General features: G+C 44.2%; 1 protein-coding gene across 3 annotated transcripts in view; it reads right to left on the bottom strand.

Moving 5' to 3' along the window:
- LOC101847208 (protein PRRC2C) overlaps positions 1–12,998 on the bottom strand; it is a 57,293-nt gene that overhangs the window by 5,170 nt on the left and 39,125 nt on the right. For 2 of the 3 annotated variants that reach the window (XM_005106435.3, XM_035971907.1), the window contains exons 29-38: positions 11,189–11,251; positions 10,677–10,823; positions 9,610–9,869; positions 7,046–7,505; positions 6,419–6,595; positions 5,322–5,658; positions 3,231–3,438; positions 2,611–2,704; positions 1,692–2,054; positions 471–1,218 (exon numbers count right to left, since the gene is read on the bottom strand). In XM_005106435.3, the coding sequence (XP_005106492.1) occupies positions 471–1,218; positions 1,692–2,054; positions 2,611–2,704; positions 3,231–3,438; positions 5,322–5,658; positions 6,419–6,595; positions 7,046–7,505; positions 9,610–9,869; positions 10,677–10,823; positions 11,189–11,251 (2,857 nt within the window). The remainder of the gene's footprint in view (positions 1–470; positions 1,219–1,691; positions 2,055–2,610; positions 2,705–3,230; positions 3,439–5,321; positions 5,659–6,418; positions 6,596–7,045; positions 7,506–9,609; positions 9,870–10,676; positions 10,824–11,188; positions 11,252–12,998) is intronic. The other variant, XM_005106437.3, reaches the window with a different exon arrangement.

Below are 12,998 nucleotides of genomic sequence, written 5' to 3'. Positions count from 1 at the left end.
CTCATGCTTTTGATCTTATTTTCTTCTAAACACAGAAACTTTCCTTTAGCCTCTTTAAAAAAACACAATCAATCTAAAGACTTCCACATCAGAGCTCAGAAAGAGGTTCGTGCATGTCTCAATAGTAGTGATAAGATAAACAAAAAAAGTCACAAGTTCACCATTGGCAAAGAGCCAATACAAGTGTTCAATCATCACTTCCAACAGCCTAACCACCAACATAAGAGTCAAAGGGATAACAAATGCTAAGTTGACATGGTGCAAATCCCACAACCTTCAGTGGTCATCAAATAGGGGCAAACAAAAGATTTCAAATATCCCCCCCCCACCACAACAACAAGCCCGCAGCTGCAATCCCAAAGACCGCTGCTATGACCCCAGATGATGTGCGCAAGTTGAATTTCACCAAAATAAGTCCCCTGTAAAATGTTTCTCAGAGAGAGGTGTCAAGCGGTGTAGTGTTGACCTACCTGAGGCTGTCACCTGGCTGGGCGGAGGTGGCTGGGCCGCAGCAAACGAGCTGCTGTTGCTGGAGCTGTGGTTGTTGTTGCTGCTGCCGCTGCTGCCCATACCACCACTACCATTGCCCCCTCCGCCGCTGCTGCCAAACTTTCCCGTGCCCCCGGGGAAGTTGGGGGCGTTGGGGTTGGGGAAGCGAGACTGCGACATGGGACGACCCGTCTGCTGAGGGTGGGGGTGGTGGTGGTGGTGGTGGTGCATGCTGCCGCTCACACCGTGGTGCTGGCTCTGGGTAGAGGAGGAGGGCTGCGGCACACTCGACTGAGGACCACCAGCTCCCCCTCCCCCACCGCCCACAGAGCCCGACATCCCCGCCATAGACCGGGAGCTCATCATGGACGGGTCCATGGGGCCCGTGGGACCACCTCCGACAGACGAGCTCCCACCACCACCACCACCTCCGCTGACACCAGACATCTTCTGCGCTGTGGCGGTGGTGGCCGGGTGGGAGGAGGCCGGGGGGCCCACAGAGCTCATGCTGGCCGGGGAGCCCGCGGAGCTGGCCGACATGTCTCGGATGATCATGCCCGTGCTGCCCGGGGTCACCCCCATGCTGTGGGCCATGTTGCTGGTCAGGCTGCTGGGGCTGTTGCTCACACTGCCAAACTGCTTCCCGCTCATGGGAACTTGGGAGAAGCCCGGCCCGCTGGTTCCCATGAATGTGTTCATCTGCTGGCTACTGTGCGGAGGCGACTTGATCTGGGGATGGGGAAATGAAAAAGGAAAACAAAAGCATTAACACGGTCCAACAGTAACCAAAAGGTTTTTTATCAGTGTTACGGTACTTGCAACACAATAAGGTCATATAAGTGCCCAAGATTAGGTGCGTTACAAGGGAGTAACAAACACACACAAAATAGGGAGAGATAAGAACAATAGATGTTTGATAGGAAAGAAGACGCAAATCACACCAGAGCACCCTCCAACCACCCACAGCCAATCCAACAACCCAAAACCAACTAGAGTAAGTTAAACAAAAGGTTATGCAAGTAAGAATACACTGATGAGAAAGTGATAAGAATGGTTAAGGTGAACTAACTTAAATTCATTCAAGTTTTAGTTTTAGTAAGAGTTTTACGGCACTTGCAATATACAATAAGGCCATATAAAAATTCCGTCAAAGCATAAAAAACATTTACAGTATCACTACCAACAACAATAAACTGAGGTACCTGTGAACTGCGCTGCATGTGGAGCTGAGTCTGCTGGGCGTGCCCCATGTGCTGAGGGTGGCCCATGTGCGACTGCTGGCTGTGGGGGCCCATGTGCTGTGGCTGCGGCTGAGGCTGCTGGCTGTGGACAGACACCATGCTGCTGAATGGAGAACCCTTGCTGCTGGCCGACGGGCCCAGCGAGTGCTGCTGGGGTGCCGGAGCCTGCGCCAGGCCGTGGCTCAGAGACTGGTGTAAGGGCACAGCCGCAGGGGGAGCTTCCAGGGTGGGGCCCGATTGTAGGGCCAAACCCAGACCATGGGGCTGGTTACTGAAGGCTTGGACCGAGAACTGGTGGGCACTAGAGCCTCCCTGGATGGGACCCTAGAGGACAAACAGTTTAGTTTAGTTTTCAGTAAGAGTTTTACGCCTTGCAACACAATAAGGTCATATAAGTGCCGAAGATTAGAGACGTTACAAGAGAGTAACAAGCACAAAAAGAATGAGGGGAGATAGAAACGATAGATTTTTTTTCTAGGAAAGAAGGAGCAAACCACACCATAGCACCAGCCAACCACCCACTAGAGGCCAAACAAAATACACACAGACACAATAACGGTGCTATAGTGCTGAGAAAGTGCAAGACATGAGAACAATATATAGAGTAAGTAAAGAAGTTATGACCTTGTAGAAACCCTCCAATCACCACACAGGCAGAAACAACATTGGAAAAGTAAAGAGGACCAATGAGTGAAAGAAGTTGAGCTTATCAGAAACAACCTCTAACCACCCACACATACAGAAACAACAGAGCAGGAGTACAGAAGTAAACCCTGCCAGTGGCTATCTCTCCCCCCAAATCCAATTTACACCATAACACATATTCTGAGATCTGCACTAAGTTCTGTACAATTTCTTTAATTTGGTAAGGACTACTTACCCCAACTTGAATGGCAGAGCTGGGCTGTTGTGCAGTAAAGAAGTTAGCTGCTGGAGCTTGCTGGAAAAAGGAGGAATTCGGCTGCACTTGTGTCCTACAAATAAAAAACCAGGACAGTATAAATCATTCAACATAAAGAAACCACATAACGGGCTGGGGTACATTATATGGGGTTGTAAACATCCTGTCGAAACTAAGACAGCTGTCTTATAGGTCAATATAACGTAAAAAAACCCAAAAAATTTTAAAATAATAAATTAATTTAAAAATAGGCAAGGGAGGAAATGGGAAGAGACCATTTGTACTGGTGATTGTCCTATGCAGCACACCCCTATAGCACTTTCAACTAGAATAAGAGAACAAAAACATAAAATCCATAAAACAAAGGGACCCAAATATATAGTTAAGTTTTGTGCACAACTGTTCAGTTTTTGAAAAACAAACATAGATATGGTACCTTAAAGCTAAAAAAAAAAAAAAAAACCCAAAGAAACCTGAAATGCACAGTTGTACAAATCTAAAAGAAGGCATAATTTCAGTTGAGCCCTTTTTTGGGGGTAAAGGCTCTACTTTCCCTCTGAGACAAAAGGAGTACAAGTTTTTTCCAGTAGTTGCCTTACCTTTGCACCAGCTGAGGAGAACCAATAATCTGCGAGCTACTCAGGTTCTGGCTGGGCTGACTGCCCCCAATCAGCTGACTGTGTGGCTGGAACAGCTGACCCAGTGGAGACGTTGGGTCATAGAAGAACAGCTGCTGCGACGGAGCTCCGCTACTCAGGCCACCACCAAACGAGATCTGGTTTGGACCAATGCTTTTGTTCAAAGGCTCTGGAAGAAAAATAATTGCCAAATAGTTCACTTATGTACACACACAAATCAAATTCCACAAATAAAACAAACCAAAAATTAAAAACTAATTACAAACATTTTCAGTGATACCATAGTTCACTTATGTACTGTAGCACACCCCCACCCCTCCCCCCTTTGCTACCATCATCAAGAAAACAGGAGCTAAAAACGAACATACAAACTAGTTAGAAAGTTGGAAAGAAAAGTAGTTTTGTTTGTGGAGGGGTTGTGAAAAGTGAAGCACATCCACACAATATTGGTCATTTAGAGCAAGGAGCATGAAAAGAACAAGAACCAGGGATAAGAAAGAAGTTGGACATATCAGTACCCCCAACCACCAACACAAATCCTTCAGAGTATAAGTAATCACACACACACACACGCAAAAACACATGTACACACGCACACACACACATGCATGCATGCATACACACGCAGGGTCCCCACCAAATCCTGGAAATTTTTTCAAGACCCCAATTCAAGGGAAAAATCAGGCCGCTGCGCGTCAAGAATGATCCCCCAAATAGCCCATCTATCAATGATAAAAAGTCAAAATGTTTTTGAATGCACATGTACATTTTGTAATAGTCTTCAAACAATAGCACCCCACACACATGTAGGTACAATATATCCAGTCAACAATATGTCAGTGTGGCACTGGGATCTTGTGTGACTGGTATTTCAGCCCTTTCTTAATTATTTATATTTTCTCCTCCTCATATTAGCCTAAATAAACTATAGACCCTATTAAAAAATGAATCTTGTTTTGAGCCTGAGAAAAGACCTAGAACTAGAATATCGATTGCCAATAACCAGTCTTGGTGTCATGATTCATATAATAAATGTGAAGACGAAAACTATTGCTCAAACTCAAAGTAGAGTAACATTAGTGTAATAACTTGAATGGCTCAAATAGACCTATTCAGTGTGAGAGGCGTAAGAACTGACTCTTACTGAGGAAGGGCAAGATGCAGTGACACTGAAAATCTGCCAATCTTGAACAGAAAGCTAAAATATAGATCATATAAATTACAATCACCCCATCCAATGAAACGCGAACACTTTAGTTCAATAACAAGGCATGACGGATCCCGATTCCACACGAGGCCTGCACCAACGTGCGTTTTGCAGAGAGCTCTTAGACCTATACAGTAGTAAGCTAGTTCTCAAAATTCTAAATACTAAAATTTTGCTTCCAAGTTAAGTTTTTGACCTCTAGCGTTGCCTTCAGCTCCCCCCCGCTCCCCCACCATCCCCTTCCCTGAGTGTATCTTATAATTCTAAAAAAGCAATACCCCCCATTCCGGAGTCCTATACTTCACAGCGCTCAGACCGCTGGTACTCACACTCACAGGTTCATTGACCGGTCACGATGGCGAACGTGACAAGACGCTTGTATAACTTTCTTTTCTTTTCTTTTTTCACAAGTGACAGCAGAGAACAAATTGTTAATAATTTATTTTCAAGGCGACACAGCGTCCGTAATGCACAACCTGCATGTTACAAATGCTGCGTTCTCTATCAGACTATTACCGGAAAATTTCTGGGTGGTAACGAAAGCAGAAGTAAATCTTGATTCTTCCCGATAGAGCCTCGGTGTCACACATACACTTCCGCCTGCTGCCATAGTGGTTCAATTACGTGTCCTCTTCGTGATTCATCAACCATACTGTCCAGACAGCTACACTACCAATATTACACAGGCCCTATCCTTTCCCGACTTACCGACCCATCACAAAATTCCAGACTTTTTCCTGACCCATCTCAAAATGCCCGACTTTTTTCCCGATTTCCCGACCTGGTGGGGACCCCGCATGCACGCACCCTATTAAAAAAAAATCAAGTAAAAAAAGGTCGGGTACCTGCACTGAAGGCAGAGGACGGCCCAGGAGCTGCAGCGTGGGACGGCCCCGGAGCCTTGATGTTGGTGGACATGAGGGCCGAGGTGGCCGACGAGACCATGATGGTGCTCTGCTGGGCCGGCGGGGGAGGGGGCGGGGCCGGGGCCGGCTGGCCAAAGGCGTGGCTGCGCTGCTGGAAGCCCGGGAACAGCTCGGGCTGAGTGGGGGTGGAGGGCACAAACAGGCTGGGCTGGCTGAAGGTCTGCTGGGCCAGGGGCCCCGGAGGCTGGTGCTGGGCTCCCAGGGCGGCCTGCGGCTGGGGCTGAGACAGGCTGAAGCCAAAGCTGGGCTGCGAGTACTGGGGACCGGACAACAACGACAACCGTAAGGCAACTTTCAGAGAACATACTTTAGTACTCAAATAAATGTTTTGAGTGTGAGCCGCAAGGAAAGGTAACTACACCCAGTTTCTGAACTGGAAGTACATTAAAAAAGAACTAGCTATGAAGCCCTGGAAAGTAATTTGAACCAATCTTGAGGCATTGAATGTTAAGTTGACAAAGCCACTTTTAACTCGAGCAACAGATGTAAAAAAACGAAACACTATCTTAGTTTTAGTAAGAGTTTTATGGCACTTACTGTACAATAAGGTCATATAAGTGCCAAAGATTACAGGTATTACAAGAGGGCAACAAACACAAAAAAGGAGGGGAGATAAAGACAATGGATGTTTGATAGGAAAGAAGAAGCAAACAACATCAGAGCACGCACCAACCACCCACAAAACTCGATCTCAGTAAAAACGTTCAATAAAAAGAACAGTAAGTTTGATCTTGCAAAACACTTTCAAATACCATTTGTGTACTGTATTTTAAAAATATGATAGAAAATAGGTCAGAGACCTGGCTTGTTTCTTAAGTACATCCACACAAAAACTCATTTAGTATGGGATTAACTCAAGATGACATCAGACAAACAAATTTGAGAAAGAAAAGAGTGACCTGCCAGTGGAACCTTCCAAACACCTGTCCTGATTCTGAGTTATTTATAATTTCCCTCTCTACATTCAAAATTATGACGGAAAACCTTAAGCTCTCACAGGCCTCCCCGCGACTCACCCTTTGCTCCTGAGGGACAAACTGAGAACCTAGTTGGAAGGCAGGGAAGCCATGCTGACTGGCCAACACCACAGGAGGGCTGGCCACTGTAGGCATGGGTCCAGTGATCCCAGAGGACAAAACCGACATGGATCCAGATTCATTGCTCAGTCCAACCTGAAGTTGCTGAGGTCGCACCTACAGAGAAAAGGTAAATAAAGAGTGGGTTATGTGATGGCACATTCCTTGCAATGGCCAAAAGCAAATTTCATTCACACAATACAAACTGGTAAAACCTGGATTAAATCCGAGGATAATTTATTTGAAATGTCATAGCACATAAAACAAGCAGACAAACTACCAGACAAACTCCAGAAGGTGAACCTTTGAGAAACAGTCTTGTGGTTAACTCTACCAAATGCAATAAATCCTATTAGGATCAGTTATCTTCAGAATACTAAGATATGTGCTCAAATGCTAATATATAAAATGTTAACAATAATCCAATAGAAACACTTTGATTAGAATCTTTCCAATAAGTCTTTACCCAATATAGTATCAACCTCTTGCATCCACCACAGATCAGAATATATATTTATCTCAATTTTCACTTTTAGGTTTTTGTTTCTACCCAATGAATATAAATACCTTGCATACATTTGTAGGCTCTAGGGCGATGGCCTTGTCGTCAGGGCTGGGAGACACCACAGTCTGGGCGAGGTCCACCTCATTCATCAGGGCCGAGGTCTCGGCGGGGTGTGGGGAGTGCAGTCTCTGGATCACAGGGGAGTGGCTGGGGCCGCCGCCCCCACCCTGTGGACCCACCACAGGGCCAGTGTTGGGGCTGCTCGACTCCTCCACCAGCTGCTGTTGTTGCTGCTGCTGTTGTTGCTGCTGCTGTTGTTGCTGTTGCTGCTGTTTGTCACCGTTCATGGCACTGACACTGACGCTGACGCCACCACCGGAACCCACCACCTCGTGGGGGAAGTTGGTGTACACACCACCAGTGCTGCTGCCCCCAGTGTTGCCACTAGCGTTGTTGGCGTTGGCGTTAGACTGGAGGTTGTCGCTGGTTGTAGCACTTGGCGTACTCTGGGCCAAACTAGTCCTGGGAAGCGGGTGGGAGGAATCAAAGTATTTGTGATTATGTCTTTTATTTATTTTTTTAAAAAATGATTTGTGACTAGAGATATGCTTTTCAAGAAACCGAATCACCAATAGCAACTGCCTATATGCCAAACCAAAAATGTGTTAACTTCAGGAATTATTAATAATTCGGGTGACCAATAGGCTTGCAATTCTTGGAAAAAAATTCTCTGAAACAGTGATAAGCCTAAATCTTGGGGGTGGGGAGACCTATGAGCTGAACTCTGGCCCAAAAAAAAATGTTTGGGGGGAGGGGGAGCAAGACACCCCCCCCGAGCTGTATTCTTTAGTGTGTATGTGTGCATCTCGAGAGGGGTGGGATGGAGTATGAGCTGTACTCTTGCAACTGGTTATTGATCCCATAAAATATTTTTAATCTTTTCACAACTTGTACAGAATCATGAAAGGACAAACTGGCTTTGTAACAAAAATAACACCATACCATTCCACACAAAAAAAAACCCATCATAGCAGGAGTCTAGAAAGAAATAATTTATTACGGGCAAACACCCCTGAAATAACTACAGTCGAACCTGCCCTGACGGCCATCTCTATAAGACGGCCACTCGTCCAACGCGGCCGCGGCCACCATATTTTAACTCTTTTTATCCGGGCTACGAGTATACTCGTAACGAGGACCAGTCCGGGCTACGAGTATACTCGGAACAGCGATACGGTCACGTCAAAGAAGCTAGTTCTGCTTGTAATTACCAAAATACGCAAATACGGCGATGCTAGCTCTGTCTGAATATTTTAATTTTCCAATGAACAGTGATTTCTTTGTTTTTGATGGGTGTAGAAGCTTGAAAGATGTCTCGAAAACACACATTCACGACCGACGAAGTACTTTTTGAAGTGGCGCTGGGTTGTGAGGGGGAAAGATACTAATTTGATGAAAGTGACTCTGAAATAAGTGCCGTAAATTCCGTTGTGGATGACAAGAAACAGGACTTAGACTCGTCTAATAGCGATTCAGATCATGGTGAAAGGGTCAGTACTGGAATTCATGCTCGGTGGGTAGGGATAGATCTAGATCTATAAAATCCAATGGGATGTCGTGGGCGCGGCAATCAGGGTCAAGTTCGAGGGTGGAATATACACCTCAAAATCTACATTGCGCTATTGGTGTATTTCCTAACCACATACATTTACAAAAACTACATTCAATTTCTAACATAACTGCCAAATGTCCTTAAAATTTTAGAGTAAATGTAAGAAATAAGGCACTTTGAACTATACGCACTGACTTCCAACTCGAACAGCGCGGCGGCCCCAGGACTGGTACAGAGTCCGTGGCGGTACGGCTAGGATAAAACGAGTTAACATACAACCCCTATCACGCTAAGCAATAACACCTGTCTTAGACGGTCGCCTTAGTGACTCCATTACATTTTGTAATTAATTGTGCATTGACCCCTGGCGTTGTGGGCGAGCCGTCATAATCTAATCACCTGTTGTTGTTGTTAGATAGTCCCTCCAACCGATCATGTTGCGTAGGCCCCTCCCACTGTTGACCAATAGCTACCAATTTCCAGCTTGTGAGGGAAACGTGTGATCCCTTATAACCAATAAGCCCGCCCAGAACTCATACACAAATCATCAGTGAGATGAGTGATCACTGTTTTACCCAGTCTGTAACAAAGTAACAATGGACGTCAACATGGACTTGTGACAGAAGCGTCGCTCGTTCTTCGAGTGGTGGCGACCCATAATATGTATGTTCTACCATAGCACTCGGTCCTCCTTGTCTGACACATTTCGTTTTATTGTCACCCTTGCACAGAATCAGCAACAGAATAAAAATAACAAACAAAATACAACAAAAACAACAATAATGCGGCTACTTTCGATTGGGAATGGGGTTTGTTTTTTTCATCTCGATCAGTCCTGCCTAAGATGGCCACCTGTCTTATACGGCCACTTTTCTCCTTGATAATGGGTGGCCGTTTTACACAGGTTTGACTGTACTAAAAATTGAAAAAAAAATTTTTTTTAGCCTTTCATTCCTAAACAGCAACATCAGGGCTTATCAACAAAAATCAGTAACAGGAAAAACTTCCACATACTTGTGTTCATAGGAGGCCGGGAGCGGATCCCAAACATTTTTCACAGAGGCAATCTTGGAGGTGAGGTCCTCAGTAGCAGGAGAGGTGGGGGACATGATGGCCTGCTGGTTGTTGACGGGAGCCGACAGGCTGATGTTGTCGCTGTGTGCCGGGGCAGATTCCACCTTCTCGGGGGTGCCCGGCTGCTCGGGCAGCGTGGTCAGAGGGCTGGCCAAGCTCTCGTCGTAGCGGAAATCCAGCTGAAGACCGGATTCATCACCCTGAGGACAAGTTCGTTTAGTTTTAGAAGAGGTTTTACGGCGCCCACCACAGCATAAGGTCATTTGAGCGCCAGAAAATTATGTGTTACAAGAGAGTAACAAACATTAATTTTTTTAAAAGGATGGGAGATATGGACAACAGATGTTTGGTTGAAAAGAAGCAAACCACACCAGAGCACCCGCCAACCACCCACAAGCACACCTACTTATTGACAACAAGAGGTTGCAAAGACACAACATGTTTCATTGCATTTTTTTTTCTTCGAGTCTATAGGTTGTCAAAGCAAACAGGAAATTAGGACAACTTGAAATAATGGGACTCAAATTTGCATCTGTATTCGAAGACAAACTTATACACCAAGGTAAAACCACTACATACAGTCCAATCTGATGTAACAGCAACCTGTAAAAGACAAACACAGGTACAAACGGCCACTTCCCATTTCCTCCCTTGTGTACTTGGTAACATGAAGATGACACTCCAAGACGGCCCCTTTTCTCCTTGGTAATGGTTGGCGGTCTTACGACAGTTTTAATTGTCTTACAGCACATTTACTAGGTGTACCAGTTGCTAATGTCGTAACCTACCCTTTACCATACTGCTTTTAAAGAAACGATTAAACTTGCGTAATCGACAGATATCGAAATACAGCTGCCAACGGAGTTACGAGATGCTCATCAACACAATAAGTCATTTAAGACCGGGCAAACGTAAGAGAGATGGAAACAACCACAACGGACCACACATTCATCTCGCAGCACTTAAATGACCCTTTTTTCAACAAATCAAAAGACAACCACACTCACTTTCCCAAAGATTGAGTCCTTAAAACTAGGAGGCATCTGAATGGGTTCAGGTTTTGTTTCTGGAACTTCTTTACTTGGGGATCCCTCCATTTTCTTCATCACCTTCATTGAACTGTCTGGCTTAACCAGTTTCTCACTTTTGCTCACCTGAAAAAGAAAATTTGATTAAACTCGAGAATTTTGCTGGTAGATAAGGACTATCTAATTCAATAAGCACTTAAAAACAATTTTCAAGACCATTTGTCCAAAGCAGGCAATAAAAGAATCATCCGAGATCAAGCAGAGAGCTACTTAGCTACTTATCTGAAATTAGCATTCTTTTGATAAAATTTTCATCGGGGGCGGGGCGGGGCGGCGCCTGTATGTTGAGAAGGAAGAGCCTACCAGTGGCATGAAAAGGGGGGAAATTTTACACAATCACACAATACAAGTCCAATATCATCATTTTCTATGACTTGTGGGGATCCCTGCTGTACCTTACTTTAAACAAAAAATGTCAATCCTGTAGTTACCTTTGGAGCCCGTTGGGGTTTTGGGATTTCCATACCCTGATCAATGGAGATGCCATCATTTCTCTGAAACAGAAAGAAACAATTATAGGTGAGACAGGAAGAAAACTCACTCATCTCGTTTTCAAGTGAACAGCCATCAAATACAAATCTAAATTTCCCCTCTCAGTAGTAGTAGTATAAGGTTTTACGGCGCTCGCAACTGCTAAGGTCATATGGGACGATATGTAGTAGTAGTAGTATAAGGTTTTACGGCGCTCGCAACTGCTAAGGTCATATGAAACAAAGGTAAAAAAGAAAACATACTGACCATAGGTTTAGTGGCAACTTCTAATACTTATACGCTTACATATCATGGCAATGCCGTATTCAGTTATTCAGTTATGCTCCCAACATAGCTTTTCATCCTACTCAGTCATTGTTTTTAACGTGAAAGATCAAAGTCCACCTCTTACCTCTTTTCTCCCACAAGAGAAAAGTTGCAAAATGAACAGATATCTAATTGGGAAGGCTGAAGTACAAAGCAACCAAGGACAGACACCCTCCCCTAAACCCTTTAAAGTCGACAGCAGTGATCGAGTGAGACCCTTTCAAAGTCGAGAGACACTGATCTCACTGAGCACATTTTCAGCTGATTTTATCCCATAAAACCAGGATCTTAATGGTAACAGAACAAAATTCAGTCTTTACACACAAAAAAATGGGACCTAGGCCCAATTGAAATGATGCTAGACATCTCTGAAGACGAACTGCAAAAATTCAAATTGTTATAGAACAACTATGAGAATATTCAAGTTTATCTCATTAAAAACAATTCACAGTAGGGATTTGTCACACACAAGCTTGTGGCCTTGTCACACAACAAGACCACCAGTGGCAATCCTTGATGCAATAGTTGCCAGTAATTGGATGAAGTATTTCGGCTTTTGGCAACTGAGTAGAAAATAAACACCATCTAGAACCAAAAGCAACACAACAAGTCACAACAGAAAGCAATGCATCACAAAGGAAACATCCAAGCCAAAGGATTCACATGCAGGAATAAAATCAAGGGACAAGCCATTTCAGTGTCAACTTGCCAATGAAAAAGAGAAAGAAAGAACACTCTTCCATTTTCCCCCCTAAGACAGTATTCCAGGCCCAGCTTTGTTCATGACTCAAAAGGACCAACAGCTCACAAAACAAAACCAGCTTGACTGCACTAAACTTCCTTTATAACTCAAGACCAATAAATGCTTAAAATCTGACGCCATAACCATGAACGTGCATGAAATGGACATACGTAGAAAAAGGAGCAACAGGGTAGCCAGAGGAACAGCAGTGAATCTGAATCCCCTTCCCTCACAGGTCCAACCAAAGAGCCAAGAGAAATGAGAGCATGCTATTAAGAAGTAACAACATCAAGACTAAAAGATAGGGTTACATCACAAATAAAAAGCCATGCATAAACGTCTACAACCAATCAATAACAAAGATAAAGGAATGACATAATGAGCATTACATCACTTGAGCCCTAGTCATGGGGAAAAGACACATGAGCAGATAAGCCACATAGCTATTGCTCATATTTTTGGTGTTACAATGTGGTATTTTCAATCACAAACTTTGAGCAGAAATGTTTTTTGAAATTTGATTGATACCAAATTATTTAATTTGTGGAAAAGGTTTCACAGATGAGTAACAAGTATTATACAGAAGAGAAATGTGTCTTTTATTAGAGTCAAAAATTAAGTCAGAAGTTTGATATTTTCTTGCTGGAAATTTTTTTTTTGATAAAGTGAAAATGGCCAATATGGAAGGACCACTGTAATTC

The sequence above is a fragment of the Aplysia californica genome, unplaced genomic scaffold, assembly GCF_000002075.1.
Source record: "Aplysia californica isolate F4 #8 unplaced genomic scaffold, AplCal3.0 scaffold00533, whole genome shotgun sequence".
Lineage (NCBI taxonomy): Eukaryota > Metazoa > Mollusca > Gastropoda > Aplysiida > Aplysiidae > Aplysia > Aplysia californica.
Note: the sequence above shows the minus strand (reverse complement) of the source record. Positions and strands in the feature narration are given on the sequence as shown.